Below are 19984 nucleotides of genomic sequence, written 5' to 3' on the forward strand. Positions count from 1 at the left end.
CTCTCTCTGTCCCCCTCTTTCTGTCCACCCCTCTCTCTGTATCCTCCTCTCCCTCTGTCCCCATCTCTCTGTCCACGACCCTCTCTCTGTCCCCTCTCTCTCTCTGTCCCCCTCTCTCTGTCCCCCCCTCTCTCTGTCCCCCCTCTCTCTCTGTCCCCCTCTCTCTGTCCCCCTCTCTCTCTGTCCCCCCGCTATTTGTCCCCCCGCTCTCTGTCCCCCCGCTCTCTGTCCCCTCTCTCTCTCCCCCCTTTCTCTGTCCCCCCTCTTCCTCTGTCCCCCCTCTCTCTGTCCCTCCTCTCTGCACCCCACTCTCAATCTGCCCCCTCTGTACCACTCTCTCTGCTCCCCCGTCACCCCTCACTCTGTCATACCGTCTCTCTTTCTCCCCCTCTCTGACACCCCCGCTCTGTCCCCCTCTCACTGTCCCCCCTCTCACGGACCCCCCTCTCTCTCTCTCTCCCCCTCTCTATATCCCGCTCTTTCTCCATTCCCCTCTCTCTGTCCCCCCTCTCTCTGTCCCCCTCTTTCTATCTACCCTCTCGCTGTCCTCCCGTCCGCCTCTCTCTCTCCCCCTCTCTCTGTCCCCCCCCTCCGTTCCCCTCTCTCTGTCCCCCCTCTCTCGATCCCAACTCTCTCTATCACCCTCTCTCTGACCCCCCTCTCTGTTCCCCCCTCCCTCTGTCCCCCCCACCTCTGTCCCCCTCTCTCCGTCCCCCTCTTTCTATCCCCCTTTCTCTGTCCCCCCGTCCGCCTCCCTCTGTCCCCCGTCCCCTCTCTCTGTGCCCCTCTCTCTCTGACCCCCTCTTCTCTCTGACCGCCCCCTCTCTGCCCCCCTTCTCTCTGTCCTCCTCTTTCTCTGTCCCTCCCTCTCTCTGTCCCCACTCCCTCTATCCGCCTCCACTGTCCCCCTCTCCCTTTCCCCCTCTTCCTTTCCATCTTCTCTCTGTCCCCCTCTTTCTGTCCACCCCTCTCTCTGTACCCTCTTCTTCCTCTGTCCCCATCTCTCTGTTGTGAGAAACAAAAGCTCACTCACTTTAATAATTTCAGTCCGAGACAAATATCTGAATAACAGCTTCTTTTTTATTTATACACCTATAGGTGGATGCCTTGTCTAATTACCAGGTATGGTAATTACAAAATGCACACTATATCCAACAAACTCTCGAAATTTATACAGTTTGAATCCCCATATTTTTCCTTATTCCATTGTCTGTTCCCTGCTTCGCTTACGTCACTCATTTCCTTAAGACTGATCCCACAACTTCTGTTTATCCTGTTTTGTCCGTGACAAACTCTTATCTCTGACTCCCATAAGGGTGTTTGACGTCAGTCTATTATAGATTATTAATTAGGCATATCTTTTCTTCTATCAGCATCTATTTCCATCCAGAGGCCACTTTGACCTCTTTAATTAGGGTTTGTTCCTGTGTCTCCGAGTAAGGGGGAAACAGATGCTTTCCTGTTTGCCCATATATCCACCATTGTTCTGTATTCATGTCTCATGCTCACATATCCTTTCTTTTTGCTGAATATGTATTTTCTCATTCCTATTCTGTATCAGAATTTATAGTTGCAGAAATAACATTAATTCATTTATATCCCACAATTTCCCCTTTTTCTTTTCATTACTATCTGTTATCTTCTGCATTTTTGTCTCTTTTTTTTTTAAACATTGTTCCCAAAATTCGCAAGCATCATTTCAGAGATTTCATCCAACTTAGTCTCACTCATCTCCTTATTATTTAGTTGATAAAGTTGCTCTGTCTGATTCCCCTCAGGGGCATTCGTTTCATCAAGGCTGTTTCAATCAGCCTCTGGGTGAGCCCTCGTATACAGGGTATGACACAACAGCCAATGGCCACCAATACCCCGACTACTATTATCAGGGAAGTAAGGATAAAAACCACCACCCCCTTTCTCTGCTAAAATCATATCAAGGGCTATTGTGTTTTCCCATGCCATCCTACTTGTCGCATCAAGCTGTTCTGATATTCCTTTAACCGCCTCTGTTGTATAATTTATAAATCGCTGTTGATTATAAAAAATGTAATTTATCCAGTCTACATTTTTATTAATTGTTGCCCACCAAAAGAGAGCTGACTCAAAGCCTGCTGCAATCTCGTTACGAGCCTTGAATTCAGGTACTCCCCTAGGGACTCCTACCAAATCAAGATAAATCCTGTCATCAAAAGAATTATCTAACAGTAATCTCTTACCCCTTCCCTTTTTCCCTACTATCTTTTCCTTCTCAAATGCCAGGGTAAATGGAATTGCCAATTGTACAATTGCGCATATCCCTCTCCAATCCGGAGGTAGGGTGGGTCTCAATATTTTTCCTCCACAGTACCACCACAGATCCGCTCGGGGAACCTTTAATGCCGAGTAGTTTCCTCCCTTCTCCGTTTCGGTAACATTCTTAATCTCTGTACACAATTTCAGCTCCCCCAAATCTCTCGACCGGCTCGTACCTCGCTTGTGCACACATGACGTGTGATTTCCAACTACGGCGGAAAATGTGGGGGGAACTTTTGCATCTTTCTCCTCCAAGGGAGGGAACATCAGAGATAGGGAGGTACAATTCCTATCATTCCATGCAGTCTCATCCTGATACAGGGCTATCATACATTTCATGCCCTTCCTGTCTCGCTTCCACCCAAGCGGAAAGGGAACCACCTGGGCCACTGACCTACCGGAGGCACATGCATAGCAATTGCTTTTGTTCAGACTTTTTACAGTATACTTTACCCATTCAACCCAGGCATTTGCATCCCCGTACCCAGTCTCTATCTCGATGGTCTGTTTCAAATCCTTTACCTCTATAATTTTTACTACTGTAGGATCATTGGGAGGAGTGAAAGGTTGTATCTCATTACCCAGTAATTCTACCCATTTTCCCTGTCCTATGCTAATTCGAAAACAACAGCCCACAAACTCCTTCCCATTTGCTTTCATTTCAATCCCAAATGTTTCATTTAATTGTACCTCATAAGTGCCACCTCCCAAAACCGCTCCGTGCCATGTGGTTTTTCTTATCGTTAAATATATGGGGCTACACTTTTTATCGGGACAATCGCGTGCTGGTCGGAAGGGGGCCCGGTGTATTGTGACAAGACCATTATACCAGGTACCATCCCCGAGGCCATCCCCATAGGACTTAAGATGTATCTCTGAGTTGCGGTATTGTCTCTGATTAGCTACATTCCCACAATTTACTAAGCTACATATATCAGTGTCTATTACTTGTGGATTATCAGACTCAGGAACCATTAATAATACATATGAAAATGATATGTGACAAAATCCTAATACCAAGAGGGCTAGCATCATAACTCTAAGCATTCCCAGTATTCTGATCATTATGCTAGAACACAAAAAGGCTTAATATACAATCTTACAGAAATAATCCCGCGCTCGCGTCGCCACTGTATAGTCAATTACTCAAAGTCTCTTTAGTCTGAGTTTCAGCGGGTCTTGTGTTGATTCGGCCGTCCAGACTTCTTCCTCAACTGGAGGGTCCACTGGCCCTTTGATCCGAGTATAATGAGTCCAGCCTTTTTCCACCGTCCTTATTGCCGTTTCAGTAGTCAAAAGAGCCTGGTACGGCCCTTCCCAGTCTGGCTGCAGCTTAGTCTCTGTCCATGATTTTATTAAGACCCAGTCTCTTGGCCGGATGGGATGAACAGCAAATTCAAGGGGCGGAGTCTGTGCCAATAGACCCTGTTTTCTGAGGAAAGATAAAGAGGAGGACAAGCCCAGTATATACTTCTTTAAAAACAAATCTTTAGTTTCGGGAATTGGCAATTCTCCCTGTGTTCCCAGATAAGGTAATTCAAATAAGATTTCATAGGGGGATAGTCCCAAATCTTTCCTCCGCCAAGGGACAAGCCCAAAAGGCATCCTTTAAATCTATCACACTAAACCATTTGTGGTCATGAGGGATCTTACTTAATAACGTGTAGGGGTTTGGCACCACTGGGTGCCTGATCTGTACTATTCGATTTAATGTTCTCAAATCCTGCACCAATCGATAAGTTCCATCAGATTTCCGTACTGGTAGAATTGGGGTATTATAAGGAGACATACATGGCTCCAACAAACCATCTCTAATCAGTCCCTCAATTACTGGCTGCAGTCCTCGTTTACCTTCTATGGAAATAGGATATTGTCGCTCACAGACAACGTCCCCTTTCCGTTTTAAATTTATTGTAAGGGGAGGGATCTGTAGTTTTCCACGATTCCCTTCTCTAGCCCATACAATAGGGTCTATCTCTCTCTCCACATCCTCTGTCAATATTGCCAGTTGTACAACTAATTCTTTTTCCTGAATTTCAATCTCCAGTCCTATAAGGATAATTAAATCTCTCCCCAGTAAGTTACTTCCTATATCAGGGATATACAGCAGTTCCCCTGTGATCCTATCCTTAGGACCTTCTATCATCATAGGTTCAAATACTGGAACAGTAAATCCTTCCCCTTTCACCCCCGAAACAGTAATTGACCGTGTAAACATTTCTACTTTCTTTGGTTTAAAATTCAACGATGACCGTGCTGCCCCGTATCTACTAGGAAGACTACCTCTTCCCTACAGGGTCCCACCTTCAAGTTTATCAAGGGTTCCTGGTGGGCCCCCGAGGGCAGGAACCCCTGACACCCCTATTCTTCATCATAATTCATAAGCGGAATTGCCTTTTTCTTCCCTTTGTAGATCAGGATACTCCTGCTTAAAATGCCCTATCTTTCCACAATAATAGCATCCTGCCTGTAGCGACTTCCATCTCTGCCCCCATCGCTCAAACCCTCTATCAAATGTTCCCCCTTGTCCTCTCCCTCTTTACAAACACTTTCTGTGCCTCTCTCAACAATTCATCTAATGGTTTTTCACTCCATCCTTCTATCTTCTGTATCTTTCTCTGTATGTCTGGCCATGCTCTTGTCACAAAATGTACTTTCAAAAGACCCTGTGCCACTGGGTCCTCAGGGTTCATTCCAGAGTATTTCCGCATTGAGTCCCTTAATCTTTGCAAGAAAGCTGAGGGAGTCTCATCTTTCTCCTGTCTAATTTCAAAGGCTTTAATCAAATTCTGTGACTTCGGAACTGCCTCTCTTATTCCTTTTAGAATCAGGTCTTTCAATTCCCTCATTTCTTCTCTATGCTCCGGGTTTTGGTTTTCCCACTGGGGGTCTCTGAGGGGAAACTTCATCTCTCCCTATCCAGCATCCCCATCTCCAATCGGGTGTTCCCTGTCCCATATTTTCATGGCAGTTCCTCGTACAAGTCCCCTTTCCTCCCCAGTAAATAATATATTCAAAATAGACATTAATTCAGCCCAGGTATACAGACTGGGCCCCAAAAATTGAACAATTTGTTCAGACAACCCCACCGGATCCTCAACCAGGACCTCCATTTCCTTTTTAAATGTTCTGACCTCCCCACTGGTGAGGGGGGCACTTACAAACCCAATCTCTTTGTCCCCTATAGGTACCTCCCGAAGGGGATAAGTCGTTACGTTTTTCCCCTTTTTCTTTTTTTTAAAGAAATATTGCAATATTTCTAGCTCCCCATAACTTCAAACACCAATTCATCAATTCATGCTTGACTAACCTTCAAAGCCTGTTCCTAACGTATAAATATATTTATATATATTTACGTTCATTTCTTCAGTATTTAATTGTTAAAATGCAAAATGCATACAGTTCCCAATTTTGCAATTCACTGTAATTACCCATTTTTAGTCCTTTAATTTAGATCCAGAATTAGTTTTCTTAAATAGTCCTGACCAATCATTGCTCAATTACAATACTATAGGTCGTAAAATAATCAGAACTTGCCTTAAAAGAATTTGTCTACTCAAGTTTTTTTTAAAAAACAACTTCTAATGCATGAACAATGGCTGAATCCAAGGTCACAAATATTAACCATAGAATTTTGCTTTTACTACAATCTAATGTTGAACTGAAACTTCAACTGTCCTCCATAAATCGCTTTTATGTAAAGATAAGAGATTAGTTAGAAACTGATAGTAAGGCAGTCATGATCTGTAAAAAGAACAGGAGTTATCATTTCTTTTTTTTTCATAATCACAATAGAATCCTTAACCTTAAAAGAAATCATGTTAAGTTTCCATAACAAAATCAGATTCGAAACAGTCCTGGAACTCAAGCTCCAGGGAATAAAACACAAACATTCAATCACCAACAAACAAATGTTCACTCAAACCAAATCACAAAGGGTTAAACTTCCTACCAGCTGTACAGCTCTTTACATTCTCTCTCTCTCTCTCTCTCTCTCGCATATTGACATATAAACTCAGATATTCACAAACCCAGTCTTCGTCCGATCTGTACTTTGGCCAGAAGACAGCGGGACGAAGAATGGAGTCCTTAGTCCATACAAAGCAACAATATTTAATCATCTTTCTCCCTTGTACAAGTATTATTTTGCCAATTTCCACAACATCCTGCCCAAAGGACTTTCCGGAGGAATGTTGTAAGGGACCCCGCCTCCATTTCCATTGCCTTTTCCTTACTTTGTTTCCCCGGAGGCTTTTTCCTAACCCAAAGCGCAAGCCATATTGAGTTCCTTCGTTAGTCCCTTATTAACTACTAAAACTCAATCCCGGCCACCAAGGCAATACTTAAAAGTCAATTTTCTTACCTTGGTCTGTGCACAGAGTTGCCTGGCCCCTTTTGTCACCGTATTTTCTATCGAGCTCCTATCACTGTCTGATTCAGATGTCTCTCTTATAGGATTCACACCAGTCACCCAAGGGAGCAGACCAAACCGGGACACGAGACCGCTCCTCAATGGGGAACGGGACGCGTCTTCCCAGTGTCCAAGGCCAGCCACTCCCCCCGGTGATGGAAGAAAATCCCGGACACGAGCCCCCAATTGTGAGAAACAAAAGCTCACTCACTTTAATAATTTCAGTCCGAGACAAATATCTGAATAACAGCTTCTTTTTTATTTATACACCTATAGGTGGATGCCTTGTCTAATTACCAGGTATGGTAATTACAAAATGCACACTATATCCAACAAACTCTCGAAATTTATACAGTTTGAATCCCCATATTTTTCCTTATTCCATTGTCTGTTCCCTGCTTCGCTTACGTCACTCATTTCCTTAAGACTGATCCCACAACTTCTGTTTATCCTGTTTTGTCCGTGACAAACTCTTATCTCTGACTCCCATAAGGGTGTTTGACGTCAGTCTATTATAGATTATTGATTAGGCATATCTTTTCTTCTATCAGCATCTATTTCCATCCAGAGGCCACTTTGACCTCTTTAATTAGGGTTTGTTCCTGTGTCTCCGAGTAAGGGGGAAACAGATGCTTTCCTGTTTGCCCATATATCCACCATTGTTCTGTATTCATGTCTCATGCTCACATATCCTTTCTTTTTGCTGAATATGTATTTTCTCATTCCTATTCTGTATCAGAATTTATAGTTGCAGAAATAACATTAATTCATTTATATCCCACACTGTCCACCAACTTCTCTCTCTGTCCCCTCTCTCTCTTTCGCCCCCTCTCTCTGGCACCCACATTCTCTGTCCCCACTCTCTCTATCTCTCTCTCTCTGTCCCCCTCTGTCTCTGTCACCCCTCTCTCTTCCCCCTCTGCCCCTCTCTGACCCCCTTTCCCCCTGTTCCCTCCTCTCTCTGTCCTCCTTTCTCTGTCCCGCCCCTCTCTGTCCCCACGCTCTCTATCTCCACGCTCTCTGTCCCCCCACACTCTGTGCCCCTGCTCTCTGTCCCCCCTCTCTCTGACCCCGACTCTCTGTTCCCCCTATCTCTGGCCCCCACTCTCTGCCCCCCCCCTCTCTGTCCCTCCCCTCTCTGTCCCCAATCTGTCCACTCTCTCTCTGTCCCCCCTCTTTCTCTGCCCCTCTCTACTCCTCTCTCTGCCCCCTCTGCCGCCCTCTCTCTCTGAACCACCTCTCTCTGCTACCCCCCTCTGTCTCTCCCACTCTCTGTCCCCCACTTTGGGTCCACCTCTCGCTGCCCCTCCTTCTCTCTGTTCCCCGCTCTCAGTCCGCCCCTCACTGACCCCTCTCTCTTTCCCCCCCTCTCTGTCCCCCCTCTCCATCCCCCTGTCCCCCCTCTACTGCGCCCCCGTCTCTCTGTCTACCCTCTCTCACTCTTCCCACTCTCTCTGTTTCCCCCTCTCTCTGTCCCTCCTTCTCCCCGTACCCCCCTCTGTTCCCCCTCTCTCTGTACCACCTCTCTCTGTTCTCCCTCTCTCTCTGTCCCGTCTCTCTTTCCCGTCTCTCTGTCCCCCCTCTCTGACCCCTCTCTCTGTCCCCCTCTTCCTCTGTCCACCCTTTCTCTGTCCACCCTTTCTCTGTCCCCCCTCTTCCTCTGTCCCTCCTTCTCTCTATCCCCCACTCTCCGTCTGACCCCTCTGTACCACTCTCTATGCTCCCCCTGTCCCCTCTCACTCTATCATAACATCTCTCTTTCTCCACCTCTCTGACACCCCCTCTCTGTCCCCCCTCTGTCCCTCCTCACTGACTTCCTTATCACTGTCCCACTCTCTCTGCCCCCACTCTCTGCCCAACCTCTCTCTGTATCCCCCTCTCTCAGTATCCCCCTCTCTCTGTCCCACCCTCTCTGTCCCCCCTCTCTCTCTGATTCCCTCTCTCTGTCCCCTCTCTCTGTCCCTCCTCTCTCTGTTCCCCTCTCTCTGCCGCCCCCTCTCTGTCCCCCTCTCTCTCTATCCCCGCTCTCTCTGTTCCCCCTCTCTATCCCCCCTTACTCTGTCCCCCTCTCTCTTTCCCCCCCTCTCTGTCCCCCTTTTTCTATTCCCCCTCTCTCTGTTACCCCCCCACCCACCTCTCTCTGTCCCCCTGTTCCTCTCTCTGTCCCTCTCTCACTGTCCCCTCTCTGTCCCCCCTCTCTGTCTGATCCCCTCTCTCTGTCCCCCTCTCTCTGTCCCCCCTCTCTCTCTCCGTTCCCCTCTCTCTGTCCCCCCTCTCTGCCCCCCCTCTCTCTGCCCCCTCTTTCTATCCCCCCTCTCTCTGTCCCCCCCTTCCGCCTCTCTCTGTCCCCCCTCCCCCTCTCTCTGCCCCCTGTCCCTCTCTCTCTGCCCCTCTGTCACTGTCCCCCCTCTCTGTCCCCCATCGCAATCCCCCCCGACCCCCTCGTTGTCCCCCTCTCTGTTTGCCCTCTCTCTGTCCCCCTCTCTCCCGTCACCCCTCTGTCTGTCCCCCCTCTCTCTCTACCCTCCTCTCCCTCTGTCCCCACTCTCTCTGTCCACTGCTCTCTGTCCCCCACTCACTGTCCCCCTCTCTCTGTCCACCCTCTCTTTACCCCCCTCTCTCCCCATCTCTCCCCTACCTCTCTCCCCCACTTTCTTGTCCCCCTCTGTCTCTATCCCCTCCCTCTCTGCCCAACCTATCTCTATATCCCCCTCTCTCTGTATCCCCCTCTCTCTGTCCCCCTCTCTCTGTCCCCCCTCTCCCTCTGATCCCCTCTCTCTGTATCCCCCTCTCTCTGTCCCCCCCTCTCTGTCCCCCCTCCTCTCTGTCCTCCCCTCTCTCTGTCCCACGCTCTCTCTGTCGCCACTCTCTCTGTCTGTCCTCTCTGTCTGTCCTCTCTCTTTCCTCCCCTTTCTTTCCCCCACACTCTCTGCCCCTCTTTATGTCCCCCCTCTCTCTGCGCCCCCCAGCTCTCTGTCCCCCCCTCTCAATGCCCCCCCCTTCTGTACCCCCCGCTCTGTCACCCTCGTCTCTGTCACCCTCTCACTCTGTCCATCCCTCTCCCTCTGGCCCCATCTCTCTGTCCACCTCTCTCTTTCTGTACACGTCTCTCTGTCCCCCACTATCTGCACCCCACTCTCTGCACCCCTCTCTCTGCCCCCCCTCTCTCTTCCCTCTCTCTCTCCCCTATCACTCAACTCTCTTTCTCCCCCACTTTCTTGTCCCCTCTCTGTCTGTCCTGCCTGTCTCTCTGAACCCCTCTCTCTCTGATCCCCCCTCTCTCTGACCTCCCCCTCTCTTTTCCCCTTCTCTCTGTCCCCCCTCTCTCTGTCCCCCTCTTTCTCTGTCCCTCCCTCTCGCGGTCCCCACTCTCTCTGTCTGCCCCCTCTGTTCCCCTCTCTATATCTCCCTCTTTCTTTCCACGCTCTCTCTATCCGTCCCCCCCTCTCACTTTCTCCCCGTCTCTGTCCCTACTCTCTCTCTGTCCCCCCTGTCTGTCTGTCCTCCCCCTCTGTCCCCCTCGCTCACTGTCCCCCTCTCTCACTGTCCCCCCTCTCTCTGTCACCTCTCTCTTCCACCTCTGCCCCCCCTCTGTCTGACCCCCTCTCCCTTTGTTCCCTCCTCTCTCTGTCCCCTCTCTCTCTGTCCCCCCTCTGTCTCTGTCCCCCCTCTCTCTCTGTCCCCCTCTCTCTGTACTCCTCTCTCTGCCCCCTCTGCCGCCCCTCTCTCTGTGACCCCCACCCTCTCTGCCCCCCTCCCCCCGATCTCTTCCGCTCTCTGACCCCCTCTCTCTGTCCCCACTCTCTCTGTAACCACTCTCTCTGTACCCCTCTCTCTCTTTCCCCCTCTCTCTATGTCCCCATCTCCGTCCCTCCCCTCTCTGTCCACCCTCTCTCTGACCCCCCTCTCTCTGTCCCCGTCTCTGTACACCCTCTCTGTTCCGCCTTCTCGGTCCCAGCCCTCTCTCGGTTCCCCCTCTCTCTGTCCTTCTCTCTCTGTCCCTCTCTCTCTGTCCCTCTCTCTCTGTCCTCCTCTCTCTGTACACACTCTCTCTGCCCCCTCTCTCTGTTCCCCTCTCTCTGTCCCCGTCTCTCTCTGTACCCCCTCTCTCTGCCTCCCTCTCTGTCCCCCCTCTGTCTGTCTCCCTCTCTCTGTGTTCCCCTCTCTCTCTGTCACCACCCCTCTCTCTATACCCCCTCTAAATCCCCTCTCTCTCTGTCCCCCCTCTCTCTGTCACCACCCCTCTCTCTATACCCTCTCTCTCTACCCCTCTCTCTGTCTCCCCTCTCTCTTTCCCTTCTCTCTGTCCACCTCTCTCTCAATCCCACCTCTCTCTGTCCCCCTTTTTCTCTGTTCCCCCTCTCTGTATCCCACTTTCTGTCCCGCCTTCTCGATCCCAGCCCTCTCTCTGTACCCGCTCTCTCTGTCCCCTCACTCTCTCTGTCCTTCTCTCTCTGTCACCACTTCTCTCTGTCACCCCGCTCTCAGTCCGCACCCTCTGTCGCCGTCTCTCTTTACCCCTCTCTCTGACCCCCCTCCCTCTCCCCCCACCTTTCGGTCCAAGCCCTCTCTCTGTACCCCCTCTCTGTGTCCCCCCTCTCTCTCTGTCCCCCTCTCTCGTTCACCCTCTCTCTGACACCCTCTCTCTGACTCCCCTCTCTCTGAACTCCCCTCTCTCTGTTCCCCCTCACTCTGAGCCCCCCTCTCTCTGATTCCCCCTCTCTCTGAGCCCCCCTCTCTGTTCCCCCAATCTCTGTCCCGCCTTCTCGGTCCCAGCCCTCTCTATGTACCCTCCCTCTCTCTGTCCCCCCTCTCTCTATCCATCTCTCTCTGTCGCCCCCTCTCTGTCCCCGCTCTCTCTGTCCCCCTCTCTCTGTCCCCCCTCTCTCTGTCCTCCCCTCTCTCTTTGTCTGTCTCCCCTCTCTGTCACTACCCTCTGCCCCCTCTCTCTGTCCCCCCTTCTCTCTGAGCCCGCTATCAGTCCGCCCCCTCTGTCCCCGTCTCTATTTACCCGTCTCTCTGACCCCCCTCTCTGTTCCCCCACCCCCCCGTTCCCCCTTCTAGGTCACAGACCTCTCTCTCTACCTCCTCTCTCTGTCCCCTCACTCTCTCTGTCCCCCCTCTCTGTCCCCCTTCTCTCTGTCCCCCTCTCTCTATCTCCTCTCTCTGTCCCCTCTCTCTCTCTGTCCCCCCTCTCTCTCTATTCCCCCCTATCCCTATCCCCCCTCTCTGTCCAGCCTTCTCGGTCCCAGCCCTCTCTGTCCACTCACTCTCTCTGTCCCCCCTCTCTGTGTCCCCCCCTCTCTGCCCCCTCCCTGCCCCCTCTCTCAGTCCACCTCTCTGTCCCCCGTCTCTGTTCCCCCCTCTCTGTTCCCCCTCTCTCTATCCCCCTCTCTCTACCTCCTCACTCTGTCCCCTCTCTCTCTCTATCCCCCCTCTCCCTATCCCCCCTCTCTGTCTCGCCTTCGCGGTCCCTTCGCGGTTTCTCTGTACCTCTCTCTGTGTCTCCCTCTCTCACTGTTCCCACACTCTCTGTCCCATCTCTCTGTACCCCCTCTCTCTGACTCCCCTCTCTGAACCCCCCTCTCTGTCCCCCATTCTCGGTCTCAGCCCTCTCTATATACCCCCTCTCTCTGTCCCCTCACTCTCTCTGTTCCCCCTCTCTCTATCCCTCTCTCTCTGTCCCCCCTCTCTGTCACTTCTCTCTCTGCCCTACTCTCTCTGTCCCCCTCTCTCTGTCCCCCCCTCTCTGCCCCCATCTCTCTGTCACCCCTCTCTCTTTCCCCCCCTCTCTCTGATCCACCCTCTCTGTCCCCCTCTCTCTGTATCCCCCTCTCTCTGTCCCCCCATCTGTTTTCCCTACTCCTTTCTGTCCTCCCCTCTCTCTGTCGCCACTCTCTCTGTCTGTCCTCACTGTCTGTCCTCTCTCTTTCCTCCCCTTTCTTTACCCCGCACTCTCTGCCCCCTCTTTATGTCCCCCCTCTCTCTGCGCCCCCCCAGCTCTCTGTCCCCCCTCTCAATTTCCCCCCCTCTCTCTGTCCCCACGCTCTCTCTGTCCCCCCTCTCTGTACCCCCCGCTCTGTCACCCTCGTCTCTGCCACCCTCTCACTCTGTCCCTCCCTCTCCCTCTGGCCCCATCTCTCTGTCCACCCCTCTCTCTCTGCACCCCTCTCTCTGTCCCCCCTCTCTCTTCCCTCTCTCTCTCCCCTTTCACTCAACCCTCTCTCTCCCCCACTTTCTTGTCCCCTCTCTGTCTGTCCCGCCTGTCTCTCTGAACCCCTCTCTCTCTGACCCCCGCTCTCTCTCTCTGACCTCCCCCTCTCTTTCCCCCTTCTCTCTGTCCCCCCTCTCTCTGTCCCCCTCTTTCTCTGTCCCTCTCTCTCGCGGTCCCCACTCTCTCTGTCTGCCCCCTCTGTTCCCCTCTCTATTTCCACCCCTCTTTCTTTCCACGCTCTCTATCCGTCCCCCCTCTCTCACTTTCTCCCCGTCTCTGTCCCTACTCTCTCTCTGTCCCCCCTCTCTCTCTGTCCTCCCCCTCTGTCCCCTTCGCTCACTGTCCCCCTTTCTCATTTTCCCCCTCTCTCTGTCACCCCTCTCTCTTCCACCTCTGCCCCCCCTCTGACCCCCTCTCCCTTTGTTCCCTCCTCTCTCTGTCCCCTCTCTCTCTGTCCCCCCTCTGTCTCTGTTCCCCCCTCTGTCTCTGTCCCCCCTCTCTCTCTGTCCCCCTCTCTCTGTACTCCTCTCTCTGCCCCCTCTGCCGCCCCTCTCTCTGTGACCACCACTCTCTCTACCCCCCCCACCCCGATCTCTCCCGCTCTCTGTCCCCCTCTCTCGGCCCCCCTCTCTCTCTGCACCTCCTTCTCTCAGTCCCCCTGCTCTCAGTCCGCCCCCTCTGTCCCCCTCTCTCTTTGCCCCTCTCTCTGTCCATTCCTCTCCGTCTCCCTGTCCCCCCTCTACTGCACCCTCGTCTCTCTGTACCACCTCTCTCTCTGTCCCCGTCTTTCTGTACCACCTCTCTCTGCCCACTCTGCCTCTCCTCTCTCTCTGTCCCCCCGCTCTCAGTCTGCCACTTCTGTTCCCCTCGCTCTTCCCTCCTCTCTCTTTCCCCCTCTCTCTGCCTTCCCCTCTATCTGACTCCGTCTCTCTGTCCCCCTATTTCTCCCTCTTTACTGCGCCCCTGTCTCTCTGTCCCCCCTTCTCCCTGTTTGCACCCTCTCTGTCGCCCTTCTCCCTGTCCCCACTCTCTCTGTAACCACTCTCTCTGTACCCCTTTCTCTCTGTCCCCCTCACTCTATGTCCCCATCTCCGTCCCTCCCCTCTCTGTCCACCCTCTCTCTCTGCCCCCCTCCACTCTGCCCCCTCTCTCTGTCTCCACTCTCTCTATCCCCCTCTGCCCCCTCTCTCTGTACCCCTCTCTCTCTGTCCCCCTCTCTCTATGTCCCCATCTCCGTCCCTCCCCTCTCTGTCCACCCTCTCTCTGACCCCCCTCTCTCTGTCCCCGTCTCTATATACCCTCTCTGTTCCGCCTTCTCGGTCCCAGCCCTCTCTCGGTTCCCCCTCTCTCTCTGTCCCTCTGTCTCTGTCCCTGTCTCTCTGTCCCTCTCTCTCTGTCCCCCTCTCTCTGTACCCACTCTCTCTGCCCCCTCTCTCTGTTCCCCTCTCTCTGTCCCCCTCTCTCTCTGTACCCCCTCTCTCTATCCCTCTCTCTCTGTCACCACCCCTCTCTCTATACCCCCTCTCTCTTTCCCCTCTCTCTGTCCCCCTCTCTCTCAATCCCACCTCTCTCTGTCCCCCTCTTTCTCTGTTCCCCCTCTCCCTATCCCCCTCTCTGTCCCGCCTTCCCGGTCCCAGCCCTCTCTCTGTACCCCCTCTCTGTGTCCCTCTCTCTCTGTATCCCTCTCTCTCTCTCTGTCCCCTCTCTCTCTGTCCCCTCTCTCTCTGTCCCCCTCTCTGTGCCCCTCTCTCTCTGTCCCCCTCACTCTGTCCCCCTCTCTCTGTCCCCTCTCTCTGTCCCCCTCTCTCTCTGTCCCCCTCTCTCTCTGTCCCCTCTCTCTGTCCCCCTCTCTCTCTGTGTCCCTTTCTCTCTGTCCCCCTCTCTCTGACCCCTCTCTCGTTATGTCTCCCTCACTTTATCCCTCACCTTCTCTCTCTCTCTCTCTCTCTCTCTCTCTCTCTCTCTCTCTCCCTGCTCCTTCACTCCTTCACTCTCTCTCCACCTTCTCTCACTCTCGATCCACCTCCCTCGGTCTCTCTTTCTCCTCACCTCCCTCTGTTTCTCTCTGACTAAATATCTCTCCCTCCTGCCCCTCCCTCCCTCTCTGACGCAGTCTGTCTCCCTGACGCGTCCCTCTCCCTCTGATCCAGAGACTGGGGAGTGGGGTACTGGGTGGTGCTGTGGTTGCATGTGGTTGAAAGGGTGGTTGTGAGATGACAGAGAGATGTGGGAGATGGGAGGAGGGGGAAAAATGGTGTAGAGACGGAATTGCGGGAGGGAGACAGAGACGGCAGGAGAGAGAGAGAGAGTGCAGGGGAGGGGGGAGAGGAAAGAGTGGAGGCAGGTGGAGAGAGTGGGGGAGAGGAAATGGGGAGGCCACTTTGGAGTGGGGGGGGTGCAGAGGGAGTTAAACTCAGCTCCTGAGCTCAGGGCCCGGTGCCCTCCCCTTCCCTGAGGACCAGGACTTGGGACTGAGTCTGTCTCTCTCCAGCTCAGCTTCTCCAACACAAAGACACACACCAACATCGGTCACTCTGCTGCTCGGCACGCTTTAATCAACATTTTTATTGGTTACAAATGGAAGTGATGGATACAGTCGGTGGGATGGTGCCTTTTCTCACTGGCCCTTGAGTTGTGAGAAACATTGAAATGTTTCCCTGTAACCTCCCTGTGGGATAAGGATGGACAAACCAGCGCTACCCTCAGTCTGTTACCATAGCGACAGGCTGCTCCATCGCTGAAACACTGAACTGAAATGAGAAACTCCCGGATGGTGTGATTAATGAGGGAATTTGATGGATGGATGGATTTGGGTGAAGGGATATTTCAGCACATTCTTCAGCTGCTGCCTGAACTTAGTCTGGGTCATGGCATAAATCACGGTGTTTGTGCAGCAACTGAGGAGCTGCAGCATGAAGCCCAATTCCTGCACAAAGGGATGGAGATACACAGAGTCATACCCAAACACCCACATCCGACTCCATATAGAATACAGCATTAACATTGACCATAACAGGATGAAATTGGCCGAGATCACAAACAGTAAAATGATGGATTTTTTTCGGTTTCTCATTTCTGTGTCAGACTGAGCGTCCCCATTGGTGTGAGCACGGAGTCTCCTGCGGGCTCTGCTGGTCACTACAATGTGTCTGACGGTGAGAACATTGAGCAGCAGAACCAGGAGAAATGGGACACACGGGGTTAGAATGTGGTGGAGGAACTCGACTGTGACCCAGACACTGGATAATAGACCAGCGCCTGTTACATCACAAAACCAGGGGCGGTTCATCAGCCAATACCGAGCCGTGAGGATAAAATACCAGGAAATGTCCTTTAAACAGCTCAGCACAGTCACTGCTCCCAGAACCACAGCCGCCGTCTTCTCACTGCAATATTTACTTTTCAGCTTCTGGCAACAAATGGCCACAAACCGATCAAAGGTGAAAGTGACAGTGAACCAGACAGAGCAGTCAGTGGCTGCATAAACCAGGACGGCGTGGATATTACACACGGGGACGGAGTCCCTCAGGAAATAAAACTGTTCCCGATAAACAATGGGAATGTGTCTCAGGATCAGGTCGAGGATAATGACCAGGAGATCCGCCGCTGCCATGGCCCTCAGGTAACGTCTGACACATGGAGACAATCCACAATCTTTATAAAGCAGGACGTAGATGGTCACTACGTTAACTGTGAGGAAGGAAAACAAACCCATTATCCATCAGCCTGGAGGCTAAGGGACCCGTTTGATCGGGGACCCAGTGAGATTTTCAAATGTGTCCCTGTATTCAGGGATTTATTAAAATAATCGGAGCTGGAGTAACAAATGGGAAGGTCGGAATTACTGACAAAAATGTCAGTTACAGAATGTCAGGGACAGAACGTTCCGGGGAATGACAGTTATAGAATGTTGGGGACAGAACGTTCCGGGGAATGTCAGTTATAGAATGTCGGGGACAGAACGTTCCGGAGAATGTCAGTTATAGAATGTCAGGGACAGAACGTTCCGGGGAATGTCAGTTATAGAATGTCGGGGACAGAACATTCCGGGGAATGACAGTTATAGAATGTTGGGGACAGAACGTTCCGGGGAATGTCAGTTATAGAATGTCGGGGACAGAACGTTCCGGGGTGTGTCAGTTATAGAATGTCGGGGACAGAACGTTCCGGGGTGTGTCAGTTATAGAATGTCGGGGACAGAACGTTCCGGGGAATGTCAGTTATAGAATGTCAGGGACAGAACGTTCCGAGGAATGTCAGTTATAGAATGTCGGGGACAGAACGTTCCGGGGAATGTCAGTTATAGAATGTCAGGGACAGAACGTTCCGGGGAATGACAGTTATAGAATGTCGGGGACAGAACGTTCCGGGGAATGTCAGTTATAGAATGTTAGGGACAGAACGTTCCGGGGAATGTCAGTTATAGAATGTCGGGGACAGAACGTTCCGGAGAATGTCAGTTATAGAATGTCAAGGACAGAACGTTCCGGGGAATGTCAGTTATAGAATGTCGGGGACAGAACGTTCCGGGGAATGACAGTTATAGAATGTTAGGGACAGAAAGTTCCGGGGAATGTCAGTTATGGAATGTCGGGGACAGAACGTTCCGGGGAATGACAGTTATAGAATGTTAGGGACAGAAAGTTCCGGGGAATGTCAGGTATAGAATGTCGGGGACAGAACGTTCCGGGGAATGACAGTTATAGAATGTTAGGGACAGAAAGTTCCGGGGAATGTCAGTTATAGAATGTCGGGGATAGAAAGTTCCGGGGAATGACAGTTATAGAATGTCAGGGACAGAACGTTCCGGGGAATGTCAGTTATAGAATGTCGGGGACAGAACGTTCCGGGGAATGTCAGTTATAGAATGTCGGGGACAGAAAGTTCCGGGGAATGACAGTTATAGAATGTCGGGGACAGAACGTTCCGGGGAATGTCAGTTATAGAATGTCGGGGACAGAACGTTCCGGGGAATGTCAGTTATAGAATGTCGGGGACAGAACTTTCCAGGATCTCCTTGACCAGTCCATCACCTTTCCCCTTTATCCTCCCCACCAGCATGATGTACTGTGCACAGGCTACATTTCTGTCCAACACTGGGAGCTGTGCAGACCACATCAGGGCACTAATGTGTGAAGCTGGAACAAATATCCATCCAGCACGGGGAGCTACACAAACCACTTCAGTGCATGATCTATAAACCTCAACCAGATAGTCTGACCAGCACAGCGAACTATGCAGTGATCACCTGTGAATTAATCTGTAACCCAGGAGCAGTTACCATCCCAGCATCTAGAGCTGTGTACACCACCCCACTGCATTGATCTGTAACCCAGGAGCAGTTACCCTCCCAGCATGTAGGACTGTGTACACCACCACACTGCATTGATCTGTAACCCAGGAGCAGTTACCCTCCCAGCATGTAGGACTGTGTACCCCAAACCAGGGCATTGATCTGTAACCCAGGAGCAGTTACCCTCCCAGCATGTAGGGCTGTGTACACCACCCCAGTACATTGATCTGTAACCCAGGAGCAGTTACCCTCCCAGCATGTAGGGCTGTGTACCCCAAACCAGGGCATTGATCTGTAACCAGGAGCAGTTACCCTCCCAGCATGTAGGGCTGTGTACCCCAAACCAGTGCATTGATCTGTAACCCAGGAGCAGTTACCCTCCCAGCATGTAGGGCTGTGTACCCCAAACCAGTGCATTGATCTGTAACCCAGGAGCAGTTACCCTCCCAGCATGTAGGGCCGTGTACCCCACCCCAGCGCATTGATCAGTAACCCAGGAGCAGTTACCCTCCCAGCATGTAGGGCTGTGTACACCACCACACTGCATTGATCTGTAACCCAGGAACAGTTACCCTCCCAGCATGTAGGGCTGTGTACACCAAACCAGAGCATTGATCTGTAACCCAGGAACAGTTACCCTCCCAGCATTTAGGACTGTGTACCCCAAACCAGGGCATTGATCTGTAACCCAGGAGCAGTTACCCTCCCAGCATGTAGGGCTGTGTACACCAAACCAGGGCATTGATCTGTAACCCAGGAGCAGTTACCCTCCCAGCATGTAGGGCTGTGTACCCCACCCCAGTGCATTGATTTGTAAACCAGGAGCAGTTACCCTCCCAGAATGTAGGACTGTGTACCCCACCCCAGTGCATTGATCTGTAACCCAGGAGCAGTTACCCTCCCAGCATGTAGGGCTGTGTACCCCAAACCAGGGCATTGATCTGTAACCCAGGAGCAGTTACCCTCCCAGCATGTAGGGCTGTGTACACCAAACCAGAGCATTGATCTGTAACCCAAGAACAGTTACCCTCCCAGCATGTAGGGCTGTGTACACCAAACCAGAGCATTGATCTGTAACCCAGGAGCAGTTACCCTCCCAGCATTTAGGACTGTGTACATCCCCCCCCCCCCCCCCCCCAGTACATTGCTCAGCAACACTGTGTTAGATCCCTGCCCACCGTGGGGAAACTAGCAGCCCGTGCTGGAAGTGACAGGTTGTGCAGCTTCCACCCATTTACAGCTCCATATCCCCATTGTGCCCTGACAAGGGGGTGCTGTGGGTGTGAACATCACTGCCAGAGAGAGATGGCGGGGGAATCAGTTTAAATATCACCACATGGGAGTGGGTTGGGAAGTAGACAGAGAGGGGGAGACTGAGAGACAGTGTCATGGAAGGCTGTGTTCCCAGGTTTCAGAATGCTGAAATGTCAGCAATTCGATAGCATCCTGTAACATGAGCCAGTCTTCCCAGGAAAGATGGGAAAAAGGGATATTAATGTGAAGTCAGATGAACATTTGTTCTGCATCTTTGTAACTGGAATTGGTTTCAACAGAATCTATGACTCATTGGGCAGATTCTAACAATAATTTATCTTTGTTTAATTTTCATTGAGTGTGACAGAGGGACCGTCTGCACGAGGCTGAGCTATTTCCCGGTGCTATCACTTCAAACTTACCTCATTAACTACCCACCCCACCCCATGATGTCCCTCTCATTCAATAATGGCCTGATTCTCCCATCCATCATGGCGGGTGGTACTCACCATCGCCCGGA

At 51.8% G+C, this 19984-nt stretch overlaps 1 protein-coding gene across 1 annotated transcript; it reads right to left on the minus strand.

Moving 5' to 3' along the window:
• Window positions 1-1060: 1060 nt before the first annotated feature.
• Window positions 1061-7471, minus strand: LOC148146672 (uncharacterized). Its single transcript, XM_087998042.1, has 2 exons — window positions 6656-7471; window positions 1061-3724 (listed from the first exon to the last, which is right to left on the minus strand). The coding sequence occupies exon 2, from the start codon at window positions 3355-3357 to the stop codon at window positions 1804-1806; it is 1554 nt and encodes a 517-aa protein (XP_087854168.1). The 5' UTR covers window positions 3358-3724; window positions 6656-7471; the 3' UTR covers window positions 1061-1803.
• Between the last annotated feature and the right edge of the window lie 12513 nt (window positions 7472-19984).

This window comes from Chiloscyllium plagiosum, unplaced genomic scaffold, assembly GCF_037043375.1.
Source record: "Chiloscyllium plagiosum isolate Xiang-an unplaced genomic scaffold, Cpla_swu_hap1 HiC_scaffold_20, whole genome shotgun sequence".
Taxonomy (NCBI): Eukaryota; Metazoa; Chordata; class Chondrichthyes; order Orectolobiformes; family Hemiscylliidae; genus Chiloscyllium; species Chiloscyllium plagiosum.

What these genes read in the sequence shown, in the direction of transcription:
- LOC148146672 (XM_087998042.1), bottom strand. Translation starts at nt 3,357, where the DNA reads ATGATCAGAATACTGGGAATGCTTAGAGTTATGATGCTAGCCCTCTTG.